This window comes from Macrobrachium nipponense, chromosome 3 (assembly GCF_015104395.2).
Source record: "Macrobrachium nipponense isolate FS-2020 chromosome 3, ASM1510439v2, whole genome shotgun sequence".
NCBI classification, from domain to species: Eukaryota; Metazoa; Arthropoda; class Malacostraca; order Decapoda; family Palaemonidae; genus Macrobrachium; species Macrobrachium nipponense.
Window position 1 is genome coordinate 114,878,159 of NC_087202.1, and position 20,000 is coordinate 114,898,158.

Below are 20,000 nucleotides of genomic sequence, written 5' to 3' on the forward strand. Positions count from 1 at the left end.
TAGATCGAAAAACGTTAAATTTAAAACTTGAATAGGTCGAAAGGCGTTAAATTTCAGACTTGAATAGGTCGAAAGACGTTAAATTTAAAACTTGAATAGGTCGAAAGGTGTTAAATTTTAGACTTAAATAGGTCAAAAGGTGTTAAATTTAAAACTTGAATAGGTCGAAAGGCATTAAATTTCAGACTTGAATAGGTCAAAAGGCGTTAAATTTAAAACTTGAATAGGTCGAAAGGCGTTAAATTTCAGACTTGAATAGGTCGAAAGACGTTAAATTTAAAACTTGAATAGGTCGAAAGGTGTTAAATTTCAGACTTGAATAGGTCGAAAGTCGTTAAATTTAAAACTTGAATAGGTGGAAAGGCGTTAAATTTCAGACTTGAATAGGTCGAAAGGCGTTAAATTTCAGACTTGAATAGGTCAAAAGGCGTTAGATTTCAGACTTGAATAGGATGAAAGGCGTTAAATTTCAGACTTGAATAGGTCAAAAGGCATTCAATTTCAGACTTGAATAGGTCGAAAAGCGTTGAATTTCAGACTTGAATAGGTCAAAAGGCATTCAATTTCAGACTTGAATAGGTCGAAAGGCGTTAAATTTCAGACTTGAATAGGTCGCAAGGCGTTCAATTTCAGACTTGAATAGGTCGAAAGGCCTTCAATTTCAGACATGAATAGGTCAAAAGGCCTTCAATTTCAGACTTGAATAGGACGAAAGGCGTTAAATTTCTGACTTGAATAGGTCGAAAGGCGTTAAATTTCAGACTTGAATAGGTCGAAAGGCGTTAAATTTCAGACTTGAATAGGTCGAAAGGCGTTAAATTTCAGACTTGAAAAGGACGAAAGACGTTAAATTTCAGACTTGAATAGGTCGAAAGGAGTTAAATTTCAGGCTTGAAAAAGTCAAAAGGCGTTAAATTTCAGACTTTGAAGGAGGTCGAAAGGATTAAACAAATTTTCAGACTTGAATAGGTCGAAAAAGACGTTAAATTCAGAACTTGAATAGGTCGAAAGGCGTTAAATTTCATACTTGAATAGGACGAAAGACATTAAATTTCAGACTTGAGTAGGTCGAAAGGCGTTAAATTTCAGACCTGAACAGGTCGAAAGGCGTTCAATTTCAGACTTGAATAAATCGAAAGGCATTAAATTTCAGACTTGAATAGGTCAAAAGGCATTAAATTTCAGACTTGAATAGGTCGAAAGGTGTTAAATTTCAGACTTGAATAGGTCGAAAGACGTTAAATTTCAGACTTGAGTAGGTCGAAAGGCATTAAATTTCAGACTTGAATAGGTCGAAAGGCGTTAAATTTCAGACTTGAATAGGTTGAAAGGCATTCAATTTCAGACTTGAATAGGTCAAAAGGCATTAAATTTCAGACTTGAATAGGTCGAAAGGCGTTAAATTTCAGACTTGAATAGGTCGAAAAGCGTTAAATTTCAGACTTAAATAGGTCGAAAGGTGTTGAATTTCAGACTTGAATAGGTCGAAAGGCATTAGATTTCAGACTTGAATAGGTCGAAAGGCATTAAATTTCAGACTTGAATAGGTCGAAAGGTGTTAAATTTCAGACTTGAATAGGTAGAAAGGCGTTAAATTTCAGACTTGAATAGGTCGAAAGGCGTTAAATTTCAGACTTGAATAGGTCGAAAGGTGTTAAATTTCAGACTAATAGGTCGAAAGGCATTAAATTTCAGACTTTAATTGGTCGAAAGGTGTTAAATTTCAGACTTGAATAGGTCGAAAGGCGTTAAATTTCAGACTTGAATAGGACGAAAGACGTTAAATTTCAGACTTGAATAGGTCGAAAGGCGTTAAATTTTAGACTTGAATAGGACCAAAGATTTGAAATTTCAGACTTGAATAGGTCGAAAGGCGTTAAATTTCAGACTTGAATAGGTTGCAAGGCGAAAAAATTTCAGACTTGAATAGGTCGAAAGGCGTTAAATTTCAGACTTGAATAGGTCGAAAGGCGTTAAATTTCAGACTTGAGTAGGTCGAAAGGCGTTAAATTTCAGACTTGAATAGGTCGAAAGGCGTTTAATTTCAGACTTGAATAGGTCGAAAGACGTTAAATTTCAGACTTGAATAGGTCAAAAGGCATTAAATTTCAGACTTGAATAGGTCGAAAGGCATTAAATTTCAGACTTGAATAGGTCGAAAAGGCATAAATTTCAGACTTGTTAATAGTCGAAAGACGTTAAATTTCAGACTTGAATAGGTCGTAAGAAACATTCATTTCAGACTTGAATAGGTCGAAAGCGTTTTTAAATTTCAGACTTTAATAGGTCGAAAGGCGTTAAATTTCAGACTTGAATAGGTCAAAAGGCTCGTTTAAATTTCAGACTTGAATAGGTCGAAAAGGCGTTTTAAAATTTCAGACTTGAATAGGTCGAAAGGCGTTAAAATTTCAGACTTGAATAGTCAAAAGGCGTCAAATTTCTGACTTGCATAGGTCGAAAGGCGTCAAATTTGTTTCAGACTTGAATTGAGGTCGAAAGATTTCGTTACTTTCAACTTTAAATTTGTTCGAAGGCGTTATCAGAGCTTGAATAGGTCGAAAGGCTGTTAAATTTCAGACTTGAAATAGTCGAAAGCGTTAAATTTCAGACTGAACAGGTCGAAAACAACGTTAAAAGTTTCAGACTTGAATAAGGTCGAAAGGCGTTAAATTTCAGACTTGAATAGGCGTCGCAAGGCTTTAAATTTCAGATTGAATAGGGAGCGTTAAATTTCGACTTAAATAGGTCGGAAGACGTTAAATGTCAGACTTGAATAGGTCGAAAGACGTTAAATATAAGACTTGAATAGGTCGAAAGGCGTTAAATTTCAGACTTAAATAGGTCGAAAGACTTTAAATTTAAAACTTGAATAGGTCGAAAGACGTTGAACTTCAGACTTGAATAGGTCGAAAGGTGTTAAATTTCAGACTTAAATAGGTCGAAAGGCGTTGAATTTCAGACTTGAATAGGACGAAAGACGTTAAATTTCAGACTTGAATAGGTCGAAAGGAGTTAAATTTCAGACTTGAATAGGTCAGAAGACGTTAAATATCAGACTTGAATAGGTCGAAAGGCATTAAATTTCAGACTTGAATAGGTCGAGAGACATTAAATTTCTGACTTGAATAAGGTCGAAAGACTTTAAACTTTCAGACTTTGAATAGGTCAAAAGGCATTTGAAATTTCAGTCTTAAACTTAAAAGTAGGTCGAAAGAAATGCCAGTTTTAAATTTCAGGACTTGAATAGGTCGAAAAGGGTGTGAATTTATCAGGACCTTGAATAGATCGAAAAATGTTTTTAAATTTAAAATATTGAATAGGAGTCGAAACAAGGCCGGTTTAAATTTCAGACTTGAATTAGGTCGAAAGACGTTAAATTTAAAACTTGGAACTAGGTCGAAAGGATGTTAAATTTTAGACTTAAATAGGTTCAAAAACGGTGTTAAATTTAAAACACTTGAATCGGTCGAAAGGCATTAAATTCAGAACTTGCAGTAGGCGTCAAAAGGCGATTAAATTTAAAACTTGAATAAAGGTCCGAAAGGGCAATTAAAATTTCAGACTTGAATAGGTGAGGGGGGTCCGAAAGACGATTAAATTTAAAAACTGAATAGGTCGAAAGGTTGTTAAATTTTCAGGACTTGAATAGGTCGAAAGTTCGTTAAATTTAAAACTTGAATAGGTGGAAAAAGGCTGGAAAGGGAGGACGTTAAATTTTGCAGACGGAATAATAGGTCGAAAGAGTGTTCAAATTTCAGACTTTGAATAGGTCAAAAGGCGTTAGATTTCAGACTTGGAAATAGGCTGAAAGGACTGTTAAATTTCAGACGTTGAATTAGGTCAAAAGGCATTCAATTTGCAGACTTGAACTAGGTCGAAAAAGCGTTTGAATTTCAGACTTGAATAGGTCAAAAGGCATTGCAATTTCAGACTTGGAATAGGTCCGAAAGGCGCGTTAAATTTCAGAACATTGAAGTAGGGTCGCAAGGGCGTCAAGTTATTTCAGACTTCGAATAGGGTCGAAAAGGCTTCAATTTCAGACATGAATATAGGTCAAAAGGCCTTCAACTTTCAGACATTGAATAGGACGAAAGGCGTTAAACGTTTCTGACCTTGAAATAGGTCGGAAAGGGCGCTTAAAATTTCAGACTTGAATAGGTTCGAAAGGCGTTAAATTTCAGGGACTTGAATTAGGCGAGGGGGGGGGGGGCTCGAAAGGCGGTTAAAATTTCAGACTTGAATAGGACAAAAGGACCGTTAAAATTTCAAACAAACTTGAATAGGTCCCCGAAAGGAGTTAAATTTAGGTTTGAAAAAGTCAAAAGGCTGTTAAATTTCAGACTTGAATAGGTCGCAAAGGCGTTAAATTTCAGGACTTCGAATAGGTCAGAAAAGGACGTTAAAATTTCAGACTTGAATAGGAGTCGAAAGGCGTTAAATTTCATACTTGAATTAGGACGAAAAGACATTAAAATTTCAGACTTGAGTAGGTCCGAAAGGAGGCGTTAAATTTCAGACTGAACAGGTCGAAAAAGGGCGTTCAATTTCAGCACTTGAAAAAAATAAATCGAAAAGGCGTTAAAGTTTCAGACTTGAATAGGTTCAAAAAAAGGCATTAAATTTACAGACTTGAATAGGTCGAAAGGTCTTGTTAAATTTCAGACTTGAAATAGGTCGAAAAGACGTTAAAATTTCAGGACTTGAGTAGGTCGGAAAGGCATTAAATTTCAGACTTGAATAGGTCGAAAAGGCGTTAAATTTCGCAGACTTGGAATAGGTTGGTAAAGGCATTCAATTTCAGACTTGGAATAGGTCAAACGGGACATTAAACTTTCAGAACTTGAATAGGTCGAAAGGCATTAAATTTAAATTTCAGACTTGAATAGGTCGAAAATCGTTAAATTTCAGACTTGAAATAGGTCGAAAGGTGTTAAATTTTCAGACTTGAATTTAGGTCGAAAGGCATTAAGATTATTTCAGACTTGAATAATAGGTCGAAAATAAGGCAGTTAAAGTTTCAGACTTGTAATGGTTTCGAAAGGTGTTAAAGTTCAGACTTGAATAGGTAGAAAGGCGTTAAATTTCAGACTTTTAATAGGTCGAAAGGCGTTAAATTTCAGGACTTGAACAGGTCGAAAGGTGCTTGTAAAATTTCAGACTAATATGGTCGAAAGGCATTTAAAATTTTCAGACTTTAATTGGTCTAAAAGGTGTGGTTAAATTTCAGGAACTTTGAATAGGTCGAAAGGCGTTTAAACTTTCAGACTTGAATAGGACGAAAGACGTTAAATTTCAGACTTGAATAGGTCGAAAGGTCGTTAAATTTTAGACGTTGAATAGGACCCAAATAAGATTTTGAAATTTCAGACTTGAAGTAGGTCGAAAAGGCTTTAATTTCAACCAGACTTGAATAGTTTGCAAGGCTTAAAAATTTCAGACTTGAATAGGTCCGAAGGCGTTAATTTCAGACTTGAATAGGCGACAGGCGTTAAATTTCAGACTTGAGTAGGTCGAAAGGCGTTTAAATTTTCAGACTTGAATAAGGTCGAAAGGCTTAAATTTCAGACTTGAATAGGTCCGAAAGACGTTAGATTTCAGACTTGATAGGTCAAAGGCATTAATTTCAGACTTGAAATAGGCGAAAAGCATTACATTTCAGAATTGAATAGGTGAAAGGCGGTAATTTTCAGACTTGAATAGGTCGAAGGGACTAAATTTCAGGACTTGAATAGGGTCGTAAGACATTCATTTCAGACTGGAATAGGTCGAAAGCATTATTTCAGACTTGAATAGGTCGAAATGGCATTAATTTCAGACTTGAATAGGTCGAAAGGCGTTTAAATTTTCAGACTTGATAGGTGCGAAAGGCATTAAATTTCAGACTTGAATCGATCGAAAGAGGCGTTAAATTTCAGGACTTGAAATTGTCCAAAAGGCGTTCAGTTTCAGACTTGATTTAAGGGTGCGAAAGGCATTAAAATAATCGACTTGATAGGTCGAAAGGCGTTAAATTCCAGCTTGAATAGTCCAAAAGGCTTAAATTTCAGACTTGAATAGATCGAAAGGCGTTAAATTTCAGACTTGAAATGGTCAAAGGCGTTTAATTCAGACTTGAATAGGTCGAAAAACGTTAAATTTCAACTAATAGGTCCGAAAGGAGTTAATTTCAAATTGAATAGGTCGAAAGGCGTTCATTTCAGACTTGATAATGTCGCAAAGGGCGTTCAATTCGAATTTAATAGGTCGTAAGGTGTTCAATTTTCAGACTTGGAATAGGTCGAAAGCGTTAAATTTCAGACTTGAATAGGCCGAAAGGCGTTAAATTTCAGACTTGAATAGTCGAAGACATTAAATTTCAGACTTGAATCGGTCGAAAGACGTTAAATTTCAGACTTGAATAGGTCGAAAGGCGTTAAATTTCAGATTTGAATAGGTCGAAAGACGTTAAATTTCAGACTTGAATAGGTCGAAAGGCGTTAAATTTCAGACTTGAATAGGTCGAAAGGCATTAAATTTCAAACTTGAATAGGTCGAAAGGCGTTAAATTTCAGACTTGGATAGGTCGAAAGACGTTAAATTTCAGACTTGAATAGGTCGAAAGTCGTAAAATTTCTGACTTGAATAGGTCGAAAAGCGTTAAATTTCAGACTTGAATAGGTAGAAAGGCGTTAAATTTCAGACTTGAATAGGTCGAAATGCGTTAAATTTCAGACTTGAATAGGTCGAAAGGCATTAAATTTCAGACTTGAATAGGTCGAAAGACGTTAAATTTCAGACTTGTACAGGTCGAAAGGCGTTAAATTTCAGATTTGAATAGGTCGAAAGACGTTAAATTTCAGACTTGAATAGGTCGAAAGACGTCAAATTTTTTACTTGAATAGGTCGAAAGACATTAAATTTCAGACTTGAATAGGTCAAAAGGCGTTAAATTTCAGACTTGAATAGGTCGAAAGACGTTAAATTTCAGACTTGAATAGATCGAAAGGCGTTAAATTTCAGACTTGAATAGGTCGAAAGACGTTAAATTTCAGACTTGAATAGGTCGAAAGGCGTTAAATTTCAGACTTGAATAGGTCGAAAGACATTAAATTTCAGACTTGAATAGGTCGAAAGACGTTAAATTTCAGACTTGAATAGGTCGAAAGGCGTTAAATTTCAGACTTGGATAGGTCGAAAGACGTTAAACTTCAGACTTGAATAGGTCGAAAAGCGTCAAATGTCAGATTTGAATAGGTCGAAAGGCATTAAATTTCAGACTTGGATAGGTCGAAAGGCGTTACATTTCAGACTTGGATAGGTCGAAAGGTGTAAATTTCAAACTTGAATAGGTCAGAAAAGCGTCAAATGTCAGATTTGAATAGGTCAGAAAACCGCAAGATAGACAGGCTATTCAGTCTATCTACTGATGGTCCGTCCAGAGTTCCCAGGTGATATCTGTTGCATTTATCAAGTACTGCAAGCATATATGGGGTAATGGTTCGTGTTTAGCATCCTCAGAGTACCATTCCCTTTTTTATGTAACATTCCATTTAAATACATATTTAAAGTAGAAGTTGTTTACAATAGTCTGTTCCTTTTTTCTATATCAAGAAGTACAGATAAAGACGTGCATACATCTACAGGTCTACTAGCAAAAAATAATCCAGATTCATTGATACAGGCAGTTTAAAGTACTGACTGTTCTACTGAAGGAGGATAACTTCGGCCTCATAGTGTTCATTCTAACAACTGACCTCTATTTCTTAATGCATGCATAGTTGCTTCAAACACGCGCTACTCGAGGGAGGTGAAATTGTGCGCACTTGTTCGTCTAATGGTATATTCATGTTTTTAATCGTCATAAATAACATTATATTCTAAGAACTCGATGACGAGTCGCCTGTTATTAGCCTATCGTTTCTTCCTTGGCCAATGACGAAAACGGAATCATTTTCCCCGGAAGGAAACGTTATTTTGATCATGTATGAGATACTTAGCGCAACATAGTTTTGTGCTGTTATTCAGGTAGTGTGAATTAAGCAAATAAATAAATTCAGTCTCTAAACCGTAAGGAATATCCACACGACCGCCCAAAGATGATAAACAAACCTCGCGGTGATCTTCCCTGTAAGAGCACACACGAACAGATAAAAGAATGGAGATTATCTGTTGTGATACAATAACGGAGCTGTTTTGCTTAAGTTTATACGGTCATGCACTGGTGCATGTACGAATTTCATTTAGAAGAGTGCTCTAGTGTTTGTATGACTGTGCTCTCTCTCTCTCTCTCTCTCTCTCTCTCTCTCTCTCTCTCTCTCTCTCTCTCTCTCTCTCTCAAAGAAGACAAAGCTTTCATCCTTGCCTCACAAATGCGAAAGTAATTATGTTTTGTGTAAATAAGCAAACGCATGCCGGAGTTTTGTACCTTGATTTCGTTGTAAAAATATCTCTCACTCCCGCATAATTCCTCTCATGACTTTCCCACAAAGATTACGGGATATCATGCAAGGTGTTTTTTTTTATTTGTATTCTTTCCTTTTTTTTTGTGGGGGGTGGCGGGGTGGGGGGATGGTGGGGGTAGGCGAGGGCTCACTTCGCATGCGACCAGGCCACACGCCGAGAAAAAGTTTGCCTGAGAAATCAAGACTTAAGAAAAGAGAAAAGTGGTGAGAACGGAGAGTGAGAAGGAAAAGGGTAAGGAACACTGTGCATACAGAGTAAAAGCTCGAATGAGAAGCCAAAAATGAGAATATGGAAAGAATGAGAAGGGAGAAGAGACGAAACAGTTAGGGAATGACAAGACCCGCAAAAACAAAAACGAAAAATAAAAGAGAGAGAGAGAGAGAGAGAGAGAGAGAGAGAGAGAGAGAGAGAGAGAACCCTGATATTAACAGTTTCCTTCCTTAATCTTATCAACTTTATTGCTATCATGGTACGTTGGTTACTTGTTCTATTATTTACTCCCCTTTATAGTCGCCTCTCTCCAGCGTTATTCATCATTCACTTCTCATCCCCCTCCTCCTTTAAGTCTTCCATATTCCCCTTTTACCGCCTGTCACTGCTATAATAATATTGCATTGTAAAGCTGTAACTGAATATTTGAATAATTCCTAATATTACTATTTATTCTGCAATGCCACCCCCCCTCTCTCTATCTCTTACCCAACATATAGTAGACATTTATACCAACAGATGTTAATTTTCACTTGAAAAATTACAAATTTGCAAAACCCTAAATTCAGAGAGATATAATAAAAGATTAAGTCTCAGATTAAAACTTGTGCGAGAATTGATTCAATTTTCCCTTAATACACGTCTCTTTTAATAGCTCTGTATGTTTTCATCTTCACGGAAGAGCTTTATTAGAAAGTGCGAAAGACGGCATGGGAAGATCCTCGTCGAAATCGCCCCTGACGACGAACCCACAACAAAACAAACAGAATGTAAGGGAGACGTGTTCTTCCCATCGCATTATGTAACCCTTCGCATCCTGCCTCTCCTTCCTCCCACACAAAATCTACATATTAACGACCCTGGCGAGTTTAAAACGCCCCATCGTTTCAGGGACTTCATAAAAAAAGTGGAGGGGCGGGTGGTCCGGGGGGCTAAGGGGTTGGGGGCCGTGGAAAGAGGTGAGGGAAACCATTATATCAATATGACCCTACGGGCTCTGACTCACATATTCTCTTTTATGCTTTGCCGCCTCTTCCATAGGCGCTTTTTCCAGGCTCGAATTCCGCCAGGCCGCCCTTCGTAGGATATTTGACATTTTCAAAGTGCATCGATTTTCCGTTCATTTCGACGGAAATAATGGGCGTTTTCCCTTCCCTCTCCGTCCTGTTTCTTCCGTTTGTGTGTGTGTCTCTCGACCGAATCTCTGCTGGATCAAGCGTGCGCAAGCAGTTTCTTCTATCTTTTTTATTTGTTTAATTCCGTTTGAAACTTACAAAAAGAGAAAAAGGCGAAATCGTGTATGGAAATATATATATAATAATATATATCTATATATATATATATATATATATATACTATATATAGTATATATATATATAGATATATATATATATATATATATATATATATATATATATATATAATATTATATATCATATATGTGTATGTATATAAAAATATCATATGTCCCTCGACGATGTCTTATTGAAGGGCTGTTCGGCTACGAATTTCTGCCTATTATTTCTCCTGTGGTATTCGCTTTTTATATATATATATATATATATATATATATATATATTTATATATGTATATATATAGATATATACATATATACGTATATATATATATATATTGTATATATATATATATATATATACTATACTATATATATATATATATATATATATATATTTATATATATGATATGTATATATATATATATATATAATATATATATATATATATATATACACACACACCACACACACACATAGATATATATATATATATATATATATATATATATATTATATATATATATATATATATATAAATATATATATATATATATATATAAATATATATATATTATATATATAAAGAAAAAATAAATCACATATTCTAAAGAAAACACAGCTAGGAAAGTATATTCGTGCATATCACAGTATAAATACCTTCCTTTGTTGTGAGAGGGGCTCAAGCAACCAAACCTTACAGAGTAGCGTCCTTCGTCTTCTTGCAGGGTATCTATCAATTGCAACTGCACAGACTTAGTTCACCAGATGAAAAAAACTTACCTGGTGCTGAGAGGAGCATGGTCAAGACCGAGCACACCAGAACTAGCATCATGCTGTCTCCTTTGGTTTGAAGGCTGCTCGATCACGGTGACATCTGTGGGAGAAGATGGTGACTGTTACTGCGGGCTCTGGGTTGCGGTGGAATCAGAAGGCAAGATATATACAGGATATTTACAAATTGTCAAGACACCTGCGCTGGATTCGTAGTTTATTTACAGAAGAATATAAATAAGTGTATTTTTTATTATAAGTAGTCTCCTAAAACAACGTATTACATTGCATTACATCATACGACGCAGAAAAATACATTAGATTGAATATAAATTTCGTAACGGGAGGTGAGGCACTGAAGTACATGGGGGGTTAATGACTCTCATCTTACATTTTAGGTTTTTGAATTTCCTGAAGGCATTATCTTATATTGTTCTTATTATATTCCCCAGTTAAATCTACATGGGTTACAGTTGCTTATCAGTGTCAATTAATGCAATATCAAGCCATCAGAATCACCATTGTCACATATTCAACTCATTTTTGTTTTCCCTTTTTCGAAAGGCCAAAGATCTGGAGAGAAAGATAAAGGTAGAATATAAACCCGATTTTACACCTGCCACAATGCACAAATGTCCAAGATTCACTTTTCGAATAAAACGTTACTCCCAAACAACAGGTCGTATAATTAATTATATTAACAGTGATTTTGACATTTTGTAATTTTATTTCTAGGATAAGAGAATGCGGTAACCTTTCATCTCATAATGTTCACTTTGAACGAGACTATTTTGAATTATGAAACAGTTTACATTTTATAGTATTTCATCCATGAGTTGTTTTATTTTGTGTTTTCGTTAACGAATAAAACGGATTGGTAAACCAGTGGGACACAAAAGAAAAGCGGGTAGAAACAAATAGACCCTGTTCTTAATAACTTAATGTGTTGACGAAACACATTAAGATAATATCCCAACTTGAGGACATCAAAACAACATAAGAATTATGGATTACACGTATCTCCTTCAAACACTCCCGAGTTGAGAGAACCCGAGTCGCATTTGTACATTAAATCATCCATTTTCTCGAATTTACTGTTCTCCTTCTTCCAGTTCTTCTACTTCTTCTTGAGGGGCGTGAACGGGAATGATAAACAGCAAGTCGTCCGGTGCTTCCATTGACGTCCTTCTCCCGTTCTTCCCCGTTTGTACAGAAGAGAAAATTCTTCCGAGACTCGTCTTTTTCTTCATTGTATTCCCATTGATCACGTGTTGCAATTTTATATCCTTCGTTGGTCGTAAATCATCCCTTTGTGGTACCCGAGGGTGTTCTAATAATTCATCCCTCAGTGTCCTTCACCAAACACACACGCGCACGCACGCACACTCACAAATATACACACGGCGACGCACATTAACGCACACAGGCTACACACGACGATGTTGGCAACCCTGTCATTCTTTGAACTAAATTTGTTTTTCCACGCGTGAAGGACATAATTTGCCTTCCCTCTTCTGAAATATATGCACAGAAGTCTCCTGCTCCCTGGGATATAAAGTTTGAGAATCTATTCGATTTTAAGCCTCGCGTTATTCTCTCTCTCTCTCTCTCTCTCTCTCTCTCTCTCTCTCTCTCTAAATAGACTTCGTGAATATGTTTATTGCCTGCATCACCTTTTTCGAAGGTAGGATGGGCTACATTGCACCAAGTTAAAATTTACCAGTTTCACCACCTTGATATTTTGTTTCGCCAGATTTCCAGGTTTCTTGTTATATACAGCTAGCTCTCTCTCTCTCTCTCTCTCTCTCCTCTCTCTCTCTCTCCGTCTCTCTCTCTCTCTCTCTCTCTCTCTATATATATATATATATATATATATATATATATATATATATGTGTGTGTGTGTGATATATATATATATATATATATATATATATATATATATATATATATATATATATATATATATATATGACTGGTAAAAATGTTCTGTAACAACAGAGTTCCATCTAATAAAAGGAGCCCATAAAAACACCAAAATAGAGAAAAAGTACTATATTTCAGAGACTGCTGTCTCCCTCTTCAGTAGATGAATGAGAAAAGTTTACAGAAAAGGTGGTATTTATACCAAGAGGTCCATCCACAAACAAGCCATTTTAAGTCACCCCCGCTGATAATCTTCCTTTAATCTTCTTAAGGGTGGTTGAATGAAGACGTTGTCGATCGTGTCCGAAATCCATCCTCCTTTTGAGATGTTCATTACCTGCCTATCTTTTATTAAGGCCGATTCCATCATTTTGAACTCTTGTACCGGCAGTTGCTGCTATAAATTACACGTGACAAATTCCAGTTTATTCTATGGTTATGTTATTTATATGGTTGAAAATAGCCGAGTTCTGTTGTCCATACCTAACTGACCGTTTATGTTGTATTAATCTCTGGGGAAGGATTTACCTGTAAATCCGATGTAGATTGGTCATAGTCCTGGCATGGGATTTCGTATACCCCAGAGTCCCCTTTGGAGATGTCTTTTGTTGGACGTTAATCAGGATTTGCTAAGGTGTTTGGGTAAGTAAATACAAAAGGGTTCGATTTTCCGAGGGGGTTGGTTATTCTCTTAATCGTGTCCAGGTGGGGAATTATTATTTTATTGTTGGGTGTATCTCTGGTCTTGTCTTTAGGGGGTCGGTAGAAAATTACGTTAGCTTTGTGAATTGCTTTCTCAATTATATGGTCAGGATATTTTCAAAGACGAAAGTTGCTTGCGAATTAGTTCAAATTCTTTTTCCCAGGAATTCTGGGGAACAAATTCGTAAGGCCCTTAAGAAACAAGTTACTAGCTACACCTATTTTGATAGAAATGTCATGATAGCTAAAGTAGTGAATGTATGAAAGTGAGAACGTGGATTTGGTTTTTCTGTATATGGTAAATTTGTATTCTGTCGTATCTCTGATTTTATTAAAACATCAAGAAAAGGAATTTGTTGTCTGTTTCCCATTCAACTTTAAATTTGATGCTGGAAACTAATGTATTTAATTTCGAGAGGAATTCATTGAAATTGCCCCCACCTATTATCCCAAATGTTAGGATATCATCCACGTATCTCATCCACAGCATGTTTTTGGGTTTTATTGCATTTTTATTGACTGTAGTTTCAAAGTATTCCATGTACAGATTGGCTAGAACAGGACTTAAAGGACTACCCATACTACACCCGAATTTTTGCTTGTAGAATGATTCCCGAATGAAAATACGTTATTAGATGCACATAATTCAACTAGCTTTATTATTTTGTCAAGCGCCAATGGGAAATGATCTGAATAGGGATAATTTTACCCTTAAAAACTGAAGAACGTCCTGTACTGGTACTTTAGTGAACAGGGAATCTACATCAAGGCTTAAAAGTTTATGTTGTGAAGTGGTATATGTGCTTCTCTGAATTTGTGACAAAAATCTTCCGAATGTTTAATGTGACTGGGAGAAAAAGTGCCTAAAAAAGCTAGTTGAATTATGTGCATCTAATAACGTATTTTCATTCGGGGAATTCCTTTTCTTGATGTTTTAATAATCAGAGATACGACAGAATACAAATTTACCATAGACAGAAAACCACGTTCTCACTTTCATACATTCACTACTTTAGCTATCATGGACATTTCTATCAAAATAGGTGTAGCTAGTAACTTGTTCTTAAGGGCCTTACGATTTGTTCCCCAGAATTCCTGGAAAAGAATTTGAACTAATTCGCAAGCAACTTTCGTCTTTAAAATATCCTGACCATATAATTGAGAAAGCAATTCACAAAGCTAACGTAATTTTCTACCGACCCCTAAAGACAAAGACCAGAGATACACCCAACAATGAAAATAATAATTCCCCACCTGGACACGATTAGAGAATAACCAACCCCCCTCGGAAAATCGAACCCTTTTGTATTTACTTACCCAAACACCTTAGCCAAATCCCTGATTAACGTCCAACAAAAGACATCTCCAAAGGACTCTGGGGTATACGAAATCCCATGCCAGGACTGTGACCAATCTTACATCGGATTACAGGTAAATCCCTTCCCCAGAGATTAATACAACACAAACGGTCAGTTAGGTATGGACAACAGAACTCGGCTATTTTCAACCATATAAATGAACATAACCATAGAATAAACTGGAATTTGTCACGTGTAATTTATAGCAGCAACTGCCGGTACAAGAGTCAAATGATGGAATCGGCCTTAATAAAAGAGAGGCAGGTAATGAACATCTCAAATGGAGGATGGATTTCGGACACGATCGACAACGTCTTCATTCAACCAACCCTTAAAAAAGATTAAAGGAAGATTATCAGCGGGGGTGACTTAAAATGGCTTGTTTGTGGATGGACCTCTTGGTATAAATACCACCTTTTCTGTAAACTTTTTCTCATTCATCTACCTGAAGAGGGAGGACAGCAGTCTAATGAATATAGTCTTTCTCTATGTGTATGTATATATATATATATATATTATATATATATATATATATATGTGTGTGTGTTTGGTGTGTGTGTGTGTGTGTGTGTGTGTGTGTGTGTGTGCATTTATATATATTTATATATGTATATATATATATATATATATATATATATATATATATATATATATTATATATATATAATTATATATATGTATATATATATATATATATATATATATATATATATATATATATATATATTAATAAGTGCTACATTCTTAGGCTTATTTTCTGTTTTCAGCTATTTCGTGGCAGCATGAAATACGCTTTGTTGCCTTTCAAATTGTGCATATTTTGTCATCTACACTTTATTCCATCAGACAGAGAAAATCACATCATAAATAAAAGATTTCCTTCATTCCATTCATTCAATAAAAAAGCCAATATTCTCGCAACCACAAAACATTTTCCACTCTTTGAATATGCATGTCCTTTTATTTTCTTTTACCTAAGACTCAGGCGAAACGTAAAGAGAGAGAGAGAGGAGAGAGAGAGAGAGAGAGAGAGAGAGAGAGAGAGCTCGTGCAGGGTATCAAATAGAAGGCGAATCAGTCAGTCATTTAGTAAAATGAGAGAGAGAGAGAGAGAGAGAGAGAGAGAGAGAGAGAGAGAGAGAGAGAGAGCTCGTGCAGGGTATCAAACAGAAGGCGAATCAGTCAGTCATTTAGTAAAATGAGAGAGAGAGAGAGAGAGAAAGAGAGAGAGAGATCGTGCAGGGTATCTAATAGAAAGAGAAGCAGTCTGCAATGTAGTAAAAATGAGAGAGAGAGAGAGAGAGAGAGAGAGAGAGCTCGTGCAGGGTAACAGAGAGAAGCAGAATATAATTTTTAAAAAATGAAGAGAAAGAGAGCGAGACAAAGAAGCAGACTATCATTTAGTAGAAAATGAGAGAGAGAGAGAGAGAGAGAGAGAGAGAGTAGCGGTTCATATTTCTTTATTCAGAGCTCCGTCGACGCTTAGCATACAAATGGCTTTCACATATCTAGTGAACCTTCTCCAAACCATAGTTTCATCCTCGTTTACATATAATATATTTCGCTACTTTCCACTTTGGGGAACCGATTCCAGCCAAGTCATATTAGGGTTTCGTTTCAATTCCATTGGTTGTCATTCCAATGAAGTACATTTTCTTTTATATATATATATATATATATCAATACTATATCTATATATAATATATATATTATTATATAATATATAATTTATATGGCATTCAATTCGAGCACAAAGGTCATCAAGAGAGTTGGAACCTAATGTCAGAAAATTATTTCTGTGAAACACGTTGTCATGTGTTCATTTCTATAATATTTCGCAGTGAAAGGGATAAGTCGAATGAAATGTAAGCAATTCGACTGCTGATGGGTCAGAGACTTGCGGTATTTGTTATATTGTATATTATGTATGTAATCTATGTGTTATATATAACAATTATTTATATTATATATATATAGTATTATATATGTAAATTTATTTTATATATATCTATATCTTCTATATATATTATATACATATCTATATCTATAATATAATATATCTATATCTATATATATTATAATATGTACTTAATTACACACATATATAAATATGTATAAACATACGCACGCACACACACACCACACACCACACATATATAATATATATATAATTCACATACATATATATATTATATATATATAGTATATATACATGTATAAATATGTATTATATATACACACACACACACCCCACAACACACACCCACATTATATAATATTATATATATATATATATTATATATATATATATATGTGTGTGTGTGTGTGTGTGTGTGGTGTGTGTGTGTTTGTATTAACAAATAGTAAGCACAAAAATCGTTTAATGTCCAGTTTATTATACCTCGGGGGTAACTTGCACCGGAGAGAATTATACTCGTAAGTGATAAGTGCTTTGTCACCGGTTGGATTCCAACTGCCGCCTGTTCAAATCCTAATAAAGACGAAAAAGCGCCTCAGTGGCGTGGTCTGTATGGTGTTGGCGCACCACCTCGTTGGCTGCGAGTTCGATTCTCGGGCTTTCCACTGTTTCGGAAGTCACGTAAAGCCGTTGGTCCCATTGCTGAATAACCACTGGTTTCATGCAACATAAAAACACCAACAAACAAACATACAAACTAATGACGAAGCACTTATCACTAGTAATTCCCCTTGGGTGCAAGTTATACCCGAGGTATAGAGGATTGAATGTTAGGCGACATTTGTGACTCAATGTCTATGAGTGTAGAAATGGCCACGTGTATGTCATGGATATAAAAAAAATTATATGTTTGCACATGGAATTATAGAATAATCACCAGGACGTTTTCAGATTCATTTTCCATATTTTCTTTTTATAAACGAAGGCATATCGAGCTAAACCAATATAAATATAAATTAAATTAGTGTTTCCTGTCAACGTATAACGATACATTTAAGAATTATGAAGGGTATACGTTAATCTGAAAGAAGAAATTACCAAAAAGATTCTTCATTTATGAGTTCTTCATCAGTTTACGAAAATCAACCCCATCTTTTATAACTTGAGGGGCCCTTTTAAGAACTGAAAGTGAACCTCTCTCTCTCTCTCTCTCTCTCTCTCCCTCTCGTCTCTCTCTCTTCGTCTCTCTATATATATATTATATATTATATATCATATACAGATGATGATATATGAGTTATATATATATGTAGTTATCGATATATTATATAGTATATATATATGATGTATTATGGTAATTATAGTATAAACATTATGTATATATGTTATGATAATATATATGATATATGTATCTTGTATATCATATATGATATATAGTTATATATATATATATATTATTATATTAATATATATATATATACATACACACACACACACATATATATATATATATATATATATATATATATATATATATATATATATATATATACATACATACATACATACGTACATACATACATACATAATAATTCAGATAAGCAGTTTTGTCTCCGGGAAAAGAAATGGAGTCATTAACCCTAACAGTATCCGCTGAAGAATTTCGAATCCCTTCTCTTCACTGAGATACTGAATCTGTTTGCCTTCGATCAGCAGGAGTGAATAACTGCTCTATATAAAGCCCGGAGTTTACACCGTTCCGAGAATTCCTCGAACGAACACATTTTACGAAGAATTACGAGATTTACAAGGGTGAAATATCGCTATGGCTTTCTTTAAAGGTCTGAGGAAGACTGGAATATTGATTGGTCATTAATATTTTAACCCCATCGTGGATTTGTACTTTTGTGTGCCTTGTCTTCATTTTATTTTCCACGTAAGACATACGCTGTACTCACTGTGGTAAAATATATTCTAAATTTAGGAATATTGACCCCAGTATTGGCCCTAACTACTGTGACGCCAGTACAAGGTGCCTTATTATCACTTTATTAGAATGGCCGACTGCCTAGTTTTTCGAACCATGCAGTTATTCATAAGGATTCTAAAAATAATATATATATATATATATATATATATATATATATATATATATATATATATATATATATATATACAATTATATTCAATATATAGAATACAGAGATAGTGAGTAAGGATTCAATTCTTCAAAATAAAATGGACGAGATATGTAAGCAAAGGACGAAAATTGCTCATCACGTAAATAACGATCTCTGTCGAATGGGGATGAATTTCACTGACCATGAAAATGCAATTAGGACTGCAATACTTCAGTGCAATATTGCCATCTCCGGATTGCCCGCTTCAGTGATCCGGTGTTATTGTCTGAATGCGGTTCATTTGCTTTGTACAGTAGCATTTATTTCCTTGTGTAATGAAGATCAGAGATTTTCTCATATGAGAGTGATGTGAGTTCCGTTTCCTCTTCAAATCACTCATTTCAAAACAGAAAGTAAATTTGCACAATGCTTCAACGAAGCTAGTTTCGAGACGCGGATTTTCCTGCCGGATGATGGAAATCAGAAAGACGGAGAAGTCAAGATATTCGTAATTGAGGTGGCCGGGAGCATGACATAGGGAGGAGGCGTTGGCAGAGCTAACGATTTCAATAGAACGTCAAACATCCTAAATTCCGCTGCGGAAAAACTTTAGAGGAAGGCCATTAGGTGAGATATATTGCCCTTAGTTTTTCTCTCTAGGTTTTATGTAATAAAGTAGATGGGAAGTTTAGATAAGTCTGGCACAGATATTAATTTGCAATTAATTAAATCATAAGATTCTACGTCTAGGACTGAACACATTTAGGGATAAAGCTCAATTTTTCTTGGACAAAATTTAACATAGAATTTCGAGTAATTGGCGAACTGATCTTCCATATATTTTGGAAATATAAGGGGATAATACTTTAGTTTATAGAGTAACTCAAACTTTGTATCTACTCCAGTGCTTTCAAAGTTTATTTCCATTTTCAGCAAAAACAGACATTTAATTGCGTATACATAGACAACAAAACAAACTGCCATGAACTGATACCTAAACCATAACGAGTTCATCTTCCTCATTCATTATTTCGTGCGTTAACGACTGGATAAATCACTTATATCGATGCTCCCACTATGCACATACACATACATATATGCACTCATATACTTTCGCTTTGGATAGGTATGATTGTACTTGAGAGAGAGAGAGAGAGAGAGAGAGAGAGAGAGAGAGAGAGAGAGAGAGAGAGAGAGAGAGAGAGACTTTTGTCGTTACGATTTAATGTTTAATGCGATTCAAGATATTCCCTAAAG

The 20,000-nt window shown here is 35.1% G+C and overlaps 1 protein-coding gene across 1 annotated transcript in view; it reads right to left on the reverse strand.

The window, feature by feature from the left end:
• Window positions 1-20,000, reverse strand: part of LOC135221985 (cell adhesion molecule 3-like) — a 618,236-nt gene that overhangs the window by 405,612 nt on the left and 192,624 nt on the right. Inside the window, 1 exon segment of the mRNA XM_064260087.1 lies at window positions 10,731-10,824. Within this exon segment, the coding sequence (XP_064116157.1) occupies window positions 10,731-10,782 (52 nt within the window). The 5' untranslated portion in view covers window positions 10,783-10,824.